This window comes from Ceratotherium simum, chromosome X (genome assembly GCF_057802395.1).
Source record: "Ceratotherium simum simum isolate JZ-2026a chromosome X, ASM5780239v1, whole genome shotgun sequence".
NCBI lineage: Eukaryota > Metazoa > Chordata > Mammalia > Perissodactyla > Rhinocerotidae > Ceratotherium > Ceratotherium simum.
This window is the reverse complement of record NC_141940.1, coordinates 36,701,128-36,710,103: the sequence shown is the minus strand read 5'-3', so window position 1 is coordinate 36,710,103 and position 8,976 is coordinate 36,701,128. Positions and strand designations below refer to the sequence as shown.

The window sequence follows — 8,976 nt, the reverse complement described above, 5'->3', positions numbered from 1 at the left end:
TACATTCTGTTTTTAAAGATGGAATTATTTAAATACCACTACATCCTGGCATGTTTGGTTTCAATTCTAATCATATATTACCATAGAACCTAGGATGAAAAACTTCTTGAATTGAGCAAGAGATCTGATCCTCTTAAATGACATATGAAGAAGCTTTTACAAAGACAGGGAGCCTTCACAAATCCTACAGATTCATGAAGAAGCCTCGAAGGGGTTAAAGTGGAAGGCTTAGACAAACTTTGCTTCTCAGCTTCTCTCTTATCTCCTCCCTCTCGGGCTCCCCACCACTAAGGCAGAGCAGAGCTGAATCACTACCCTTCCCTGCATACTCTGAACTGTTGCCTGCGAAAGAGAACTGTGGACTTAACTATTCAGGCTGCTTCTATTCAAGTGTTCCAGACGGTATCATACACATCCAAACAGACACTTCTCTCAGCTCTTTGGAGTTTATAAGGAGCAGGCATCTGAAACCGCACTTGGAAGCTGTAAGCGGCAGCTGGCATTTTAAGTAACTAATAGAAGGTGCTTTTCTGTTTTGCACTGGAAAGGTCTGACTCTTTAGGAAGAAGAAAGAGAAAGCATACTTTGCATGAACATAGTCCTGCTTCTCTGGCAAAACAATTCTGTCATTCTGTTTTCCAGATATTCCAGAGATGTTCCTGAACAAGTTGCCTGTTGGTGCAAGCCTCAAAAGGGATACTTAAATGGCCAACCCCATTCATCCCGTGAGCCAGGGAAGGTAAGAGAGATTTAGAAATATTATAGTGTTATTCATGGTGAAAGGAGCGGCATTATTTTTTTTATCGGCAGATGTGACAAATAGGCACCATCTGCCGCAGAAGATACAGCAACTCCCACTTGAGAAAGCTTATTACTTAATGGCTCCAGCCATTGAAGAAGCGCTTGCTGCTGGAATTGTTTTTTTTCATAGGCGGATATGGAACTAGATACTCTAACAGCTCTTACCTCCTTTAGTTTGCTCTTGCCTACACTGGGCAGAAAAATACAAACAGAATGTGTTAACTCCTGAAGACTGTTGCAACTGATAGTTTTGACTTTCTCTTCTGAATTGTTCCACTGATCATTTTTCTTAGTTATTTGGTGGGATTTCAGCTCTGGAACTATAGGCAGGTGTCATGCAGAAAAATGTAAAATTACCAGTAAATTGTTTTCAGAGCTTTATCATGTTAGAGAAAAAGCAAAAGTAACTACTAGGAGCTCCTTAAGAACCAAACAGGGATCAGGTTACGTTTATCTCTATCTCCCCAGCACTTAGCAGTGTCTGATACTTGGTTGGGGCTCAAAGGTTTGGTGAATAAATGTCAATCTGATTTTGGAGATCCACACAGAACTTTGTTGCTCTTATTAGAAACAAGTTTCACCCAAGTAATCCCTCTCAGGGTTGATGGATGGAGAAAGCTCCACATTTCCTTCTCATTTTAAGGAGCAAAATTCATGATCTGGGTGTGTATGTCATTTTGCTTCTGTGAGGTTATGTATACTATGCTGATGTCAAACATTACCAAAGACTTGGCATTTTAATGTTCATACCAAAAACACAAGAAGTTTTTTTTATTACCAAGAGTTTTATTTACCAAGTTAGTGACAAAACATGCAATCAAAAAACCAAAGGTGCAGGCACATCGCTTGTGGGTATTTTGATTTATATTAAAAGTGAAGTAAACCAGATATTCAGGCTAATGTTAGACATTGGCCAATTATTAAGTTAATCTCTTTCCCTTTGTGGTTCCCTGAAACTTCCCTCCCCCTTTCCTTTCTTCCTCCCTTCTTTCCCAATCTTCTCTTACTTCCCTATTTTCATCTCTACCTCTTAATCGCTCATTTCCTCCCACCTCTTATCTACTTCCCACATCCCTCATCATCTTCTCACATTTCCTTCCTTCTGTCCTCCCTTCTTCCCTCTATCTCACTTCCTTTCTTTTCCTAATTCCTTACCCTTTTTCCTATCCCTCACTCTCCTCCTTATCCTTCAACAGCTTTCAATCACTTTTACAAAGACTAGAAACTGATTTTTATTTTATGAGCTTTCCGGAAAGGACTGCAGGATACTAAAATTTTATAAGGCTCTTTCCACAAAAATGAGATCCTTCAGAATTAATAAAATTTCAATTTCTTTTGAAATTGCATGGTTGTTTTTCTTTCCAAATGGTGCAGAGCTTTTAATGGAGCAATCACATTATCTGTGCAACTCATTAATTAGTTAGCAAAGAGAGCCATGGCAATCCTGTTTGGAAAGCATTTATGGGAAGTCATCACAGATACAGGACCAGGCTAACAACGAGGATTCCCCAATACCTAACTTTTCGTTTACTCATTTCCAAGTCCTTAATGGGTTTACGGAATTAAATCGATAGACCTCTCTGAATTGGCCAGGGTATTTGGTGTCCTGAAGACTACAGAGGTTTTAAGAAACATGTAATTAGTTAGTTTCCTAAAGCCTCAAATGAAATGTTTAAAGAAATCCACAACTGTACATGAGATCATTGTTTTCTACAGCTTCTCCAAGCTTCATAAAATTCTCATAAATATTTAATAAATATTCAGACCTAAGGAAGATTCAGGGTCAATTGTGTAGGAGGCAGAAAATATATATTGTCAATTGTTACTGAAAAGTACCTATAGACATAACTGAACTTTCTAAAATTTAAGGCTGTAAACCCATCCCATGTAGTTTTCCTTTAAAATCGTGTAACTAAAATAGTAATTCAAGAGCAAAGTTTCTAACAAAGTGATTATTCCTTAATTCCAGATTATAATTGGGCATTTAGTCTCCTTTGCACAATAAGAGAGAGGGGAGTGGGAGAGGGGAATACAAAGAAACGGGAGTTTCAGGCTCTTCCTCAACCTATATTAGCAATCAGAACAGAGATAAGACTGCTTCTCTTCAAATTGTTAGTGCTAAGTGCATTTCTTCAGTCATATCCATGCGTTTATTCAAGAATTACTGAGCAGCTACTGTGAACACGGTCATATAAGGGATAGAATATTGAAAAAGATCCTCAAGGAGTTTATGTTACAACTTGGGGGAAAACACTTCAAATAGATATTTACAATATTAGGTGAATGTAACTTCTGTAAGAGAGACACAAAACCTGTGGGAATCAGTATTTGGATGGGAAATCAAGGTCAGTTTCTTGATCTGCACCATGAAGAACGGTAGCATTTCCCCACACAGAGATGTGTGAAGATGGAAGGAACTGGTCAAACAAAAACATGGAGGCAGGAAAGTAGGTAACAGTGAGCATTACAGCTTGACTGGAAAGGAGAGTAGTGGAAGGAATTAAGGTCAGCAAGGACCAGGACATTGACAGCCTTGAACGCCAAGCTAAAGAGAATGGAGTAAAGTCCAAAGGCAATAAGGATCCTCAAAGGCAACATGTAGGCTTCCAAAACTTTATTCCCTTTTCATTCTAATAGAATAGTTATAAATAAATCATATAGTAACAGAATGTAGAGTAAAAAGAGCAAGCTTAAGATGCCGTATAGCTTGACACTTTTTCATTAAGTTCAAAACAAATAAAACTAAACAATATACTGTGTAGGCATAGGTGTGTGTGTGTGTGTGTGTGTGTAAATAAAAAGCAAGGTAATGATTAACAATATTTAGAGTATTGATTATTTCTGGGGAGGAGTAGATAGTAGGATGAGATGGGGAGGAGCATAGATAGAGTTTAGATGTCATGTAAATTATTATTCTCAATCCTAAAGTCGGTAAGTGTTCACTCACAGGTGTTTGTCCATGGGTGTTATTAAGTAAGCAAATAAAATAGACCCTGGATGCACTTATGATGACAATGTAACATAAACCAAGGAGTATGACTTATTGAAATCTGTGTATTTGAGGTCCATGGGAGACTAAAAAGATACCATAATACTACAGTGGCTTCTCCTACTTGGTTTGCAGTAGCAGTGAGTATTTATTTTCCTTCCACTTCTCTTCTGGAGGGCAGGTGAAAAAGTAACGCCTCTGTGTGGGCTGCCCAGACTGTCAGAGGCCTGAATCTGAAGTACTCTGTTCTATTTGTAGAGTGGTGCTTCTCAGCCCTGGCTGCGTTTCAAAATCACCTGTGGAACTTTAAGCACTAAAGATGTTCATGCTCCACACGGACCTACTGAATCAGAACCTCTGAAGGAAGGACACAGGTATATATATTTTCAAAAAGCTTAATAAGTGATCCTGAGGGCAGCAGGGTCTGTAAACCATTCCTTGCAGAGTGTGCTTAGAAACTCTAAATGGGTAGCATGTCACGAATGTAGATTTCAGGGTCTTATTCCCAGAGATTCTGATCTAGGAAGTGAGGGAAAGGGCCTAGAAATCTGCATTTGTAATAAGCATCTTCCAGGTGATTCTGATGAAGGGACTTCCTCGGACCACATTGAGAAACATTGCCCCAAAAGTTTCAAAACACTAGGGCCTTAGGGTGATTACTCAGTGTATCCGTTTCCTAGGGCTGCCACAAACAAAGAACTACAAACTGGATGGCTTAAAACAATAGAAATTTATTGTCTTAGGTCTCCAGGCTAGAAGTATGAAATCAAGGCATCAGCAGGGCCATGCTCCTGCAATCTGTAGGGTAAAATCCTTCCTTGGCTCTTCTAGCTTCTGGTATTTGCTGGCAATCATTGGCATTCCTTGGTTGGTAGATACATCACTCCAATTTCTGCCTTTGTCTTCTCCCTGTGTCTCTGTCTTCTCTTCTTATAAGGACACCAGTGATATTGAATTAGGGCCAATCTAATGACCTCATTTTAACTTGATTACATCTGCAAAGACCCTATTTCCAAACAAGGTCACATTCACAGGTACTGGGTGTTAGGACTTCAACATATCTTTTTGAGGGACACAATTCAACCCATAACACTGTTTTAAATAGTTTTTTAAAGTAGGGCCCTCAAACAACCAATAAGACAGATTAGCTATGTTCTTTAGCTGAGATATCTAGATAGAAAGACCAATAGTTAACTCTCAAAGTTCAGTGTGCATAGAATAACCCGAAAAGCTTGTGCGTAGAATGCATATTCATGGGCCTTGATCCAAGATATTAGAATTCATTAGGGCTTGGGAAGGGCCTAGGAATCTACATTTTAAATGATGTTGGGGTCCATGCATCACACTCCTGAGAAAAACTGGATTTGACAGAAAAAGCAAGATCAAGAACCAAGTGGTTTGGGGAGGAGTAGCTCCCAAGAACAGATCCTGAAATCTGCATTTGTAACAAGCTACTCAGCTGAACCATTGCCTTTGGAATATGTTGTTTCTAGGGAACTAAAGGATACCTACTGTGATTTTCTTTTCCTCTTGTTAGTGAATCAGAAATCAAAATTGATGTACCTTTAAGTATTGCAAAAATGTTTCCTAGACCATTGCTCCAAAGATAGTGGAAAGATACCCTTTCTCTTTGCTCTTGTTTCTTGTAAACCAGGTGGCTCTGCATGGGTGGCAGGGGCAGTAGGCAGGTAGACTAAGAATCATGTAGATTACAGAAAGTATAGTAACGTAGGCTAGTGAATATAAACTTTAAGCTGAAGTGCTCCCAGTCTGGGGGCAAAATTCAAGACTATAGGAAGAGTAATGTGACTGTCGGATCTATTTCTATTAACTCTCTTTGGGTATGTTAACAAGCGACAGAACTAGGCTACATTGTCAGCTCTCTGCTACTATTGCACATAGAAGTTTGATGGGTGATAGTGGTTTATATTGTATATTTTGGTCACCCATATTCAAAATTCATGTTTGGAATGACAAGCTAAATCATTTTGGAAGACTTCCACAGTAAGTAGTTGACCCTATTTACACACTGGAATGTTTTTGCTTATAAAGACAAAGGTTCTATCTTTACCAATAACGAAAGATGTAATTATTTGCTCAGAAAAGACACACTCTCTCAAGTCTTCCTGATCTACAAATACTGAGAGAAAAGTGTATTCTCACCCCACAGACCTAAGTGAGAGAGAGAACACAAAAACAAAATTGGGGGAAGCCTGCATTTCTGAAAATTCCATGATTTGTTAAAATGACCCATGGCACTGGGACCTGGAATTTGAAAAATGAATCCTTAGATTTAGGTCTTCTTTATTTCAGGGCTAGGCTTTCCTGGTCAAGCTAGAGCAGTAGTTCTCAGTCCTGGCTGCACGTTCGAGTCACTTGGGGAGCTTTTAAAAAAGACCAGTGCTTGGGTCCCGGCCCAGACCAATAAAATCTGACTCTCTCGAGTGGGGACCAGGTGCCTACTGTGGAGATTGTGATTCAGAAAGTCTAGGTTGGGGCCCCGGGTCTGTATTTTAATAAGTACCTCAGGTAAATCTTATGACCAGTTAGTTTGGGAAACACTGTCCTAATCTAGCCTAGTTATTAGCTGCTGTTCAGTGATCTGAATTTTTGTTTAAACTTTTAATAGCTATTTTTACCACAGAGAAAAAAAAAAGCATTCAAATGATGAAAGCTCAGGGTATAATTTTAAAACTAATTTACCCCAGCAAACCATTTTGCTATATATCAGTTAATTTTTATTTCAAAAGAAATTGCCATCTGTTTTCTTGGATACATGAATCTTTTATTTTTGTTTTCGATTTTCAGGAAAATAAATCTGTTGAAGAATCTTAAGAGTAAATCTTCTGAGCCTCGACCTACTGCCGTCAGCATCTCTGAGACCTCCTCCATCTGAGAATTACCAGGTCTGACAACACTTTCCCTCCAGCCTACAGTGAGGGACATCAACAAAGCAGTAGAAAACTCACATCCTCTAGACTTACAGCCCTCAAGCTACAGCAGCTGGGCAGGAACCTTACAAGCTCCATCCTTAGGGAAGATTTAGAAAGACAAGAAGGGTGAAAATTCAGATATGGTGAGCCTGAAATATACAGAAGCCTTTAGAAAGTCTCCTCACAGAAGAACCCAATTAAATCCACGTAATTAGTGTACACATTTAGATGAGCTGTAGGTAAAATGGAGCCCTTTCTTCCTCTACCAAAACAGAGTAAAAGTCTGATTTAATATTCTGAAAGATCTTGTCCCAATACCAGTATTATAAAGCAGTTTCACCATATTTATTTTCATCAGTATAAGAGTAGGACTGTGGAAAATAAAAGACTTATTTATATATATATATATATATTTTAAAAATGATCAAGAAGTTCTGATAAAACCTATTTGGGAGGGGGGTGCTGTGCTGGAGGACAGAGAGGGTGTGGCAATTGCCAAATTAGAACATCACCATTTTTCTTGCTGTACACTACTGACTTGGCTCTGGTTGTGATTGTTTTGTATGAGATTGTTAGAACACCTCAATATTCAAAATTCAGAGACAGTCTAAGTGACTGTGGAATGCCTCAAGGGCAATAGAAATCAAATAGAAACAGGTAGCAACTCAAGCCTTAAGTGATGACGGATGTGCATTTCAAATACCATGGAAATCTCACTGGGCGGGCCCATTACCCCACCCTGGCAACAGAGGTTGACACCACTTCAGATAAGTATTCCAACCTGTACATGTATGTGGGCTTATTCCTGAGCCTCCTGGCTATTCTCCTCATTCTGCTCTTCACAATGCTCCTTCGGCTCAAACATGTCATCTCGCCCATCACCTCTGAGAGCACAGAAAGTGTTCCTCAATTCACAGATGTAGAGATGCAGAGTCGAATCCCAACTCCTTAAAGCCAGGATGAAGATGAGCATTAGTGGATCTCAGTAAACCCTTGTACTTTGATGTCCAGGAAAGCTTACTTTGTTGTACATAGCTTCCCATGTAGGGAATCAATAAGTTGTTCATTTAACAACAAGTTGTTCATGTTTTCTTTGTGTTATTCTTTATTTTGACTCTGCTTGTGTGATATCTAAGAGGTTTAAGACTCATTCTTTGCCAGGACTATAGGAAATGGCAGCTGGTTGGGAGGGCAGGTTTCCATAGTAACCAAAGAGATCCTGGGCCTTGAGCAAACCTCAGACCACAGAAATTCATATGTGGCTGTTGTAAAAAACACAGGATCCCTGCAAGCTCCAAGAACAAGGAAAATTTGCCTTTGAAAGGGCTGATTGTTCAAAGACGGTACCCCAAGAAAATGACAAGCTTTAATTTGGCACTTGGACCCTAAAGAATCACCTCTGCTTACATGAAGCTAAATCATGTCAGAGGTTAATGGAAGGGACTACGAACCCTTTCCCAAGGGAGCAGTGATTTTTTTTTTCTCATCTAAGGCTATTAGGTTTGTCCCAAATGAAAGAAGAGATTAAAGAAACTGTTTCAGTTTAAAGAGCAAGTTTGCAGAAAGAAGTTTCTAGTCAACAAACTCATCCAGAGAGGGAAAATGTGTGTTTTATATTTGTGTTTTTACTATTACTGGACTGTTAAAAACTCAGATAATCGCAGATGTATTACAAAAATCTGGCATGATGAGCTTCCCCCAAACCAAGGGAAAATAAAGTCAAAATATGCTCATGACAATGAACCTTACATTATATGTACCAGCTTCCTTGCCTTTTTCTCCCTCTCCATCATGCTCCAGGATTGAGTTGCACACTCATATGAGCTTTGTTTAAAGGTGGCCTCGGCAAAGAAGACTCAACTATACTTTAAAGCAGAAATGAACTAATCTTAGTATTCTGTCGTTAAATGATTGTGGCTTTGGACAGAACATTCAAGCTTCCAGGGGCCAGGTTTTTCTTTCTGAAAAATGATCAGAGAGCTATTTAGTCATCACTAGACTCCTTTTATATCTGAGTGTAAGGAAAACAAAGAGAGATAAAGGAGGAAAGGACTAAACAACACCCTCCAACAAATCCTTATTGAGATCAATGTCCTCAAATGTCACATTTGTCTTTCCCAGAAAATGCTCCTCCCTTCCTGATCCCTGCCAAAAGATGAAGTGTTTCACTTATTACCTATAAGAGAAATATATTTTGAAAAATTCCATTCTCATACATAGCCCTAATATGCCAGTAGTGGAGAAAGAATTTGA

At 39.0% G+C, this 8,976-nt stretch overlaps 1 protein-coding gene across 4 annotated transcripts; it reads left to right on the top strand.

Moving 5' to 3' along the window:
* The first annotated feature begins 302 nt into the window (after positions 1-302).
* On the top strand, positions 303-8,471 carry SERTM2 (serine rich and transmembrane domain containing 2). Of its 4 annotated transcripts, none has more exons than XM_087427299.1 (4): positions 303-485; positions 643-739; positions 4,049-4,164; positions 6,599-8,471. In XM_087427299.1, exon 4 carries the CDS (start codon positions 7,403-7,405, stop codon positions 7,673-7,675), a length of 273 nt encoding a protein of 90 aa, XP_087283425.1. In that variant the 5' UTR covers positions 303-485; positions 643-739; positions 4,049-4,164; positions 6,599-7,402; the 3' UTR covers positions 7,676-8,471. The 4 variants fall into 4 exon arrangements, with proteins under 4 accessions (XP_087283425.1, XP_087283426.1, XP_087283427.1 ...); XM_087427300.1 differs by having other exon boundaries at positions 303-522; XM_087427301.1 differs by having other exon boundaries at positions 303-548.
* The last annotated feature ends 505 nt before the right edge of the window (positions 8,472-8,976 follow it).

Excerpts from the sequence above, each read along its gene's own strand:
- SERTM2 (XM_087427302.1), top strand. The coding sequence starts at position 7,403 with ATGACGGATGTGCATTTCAAATACCATGGAAATCTCACTGGGCGGGCC.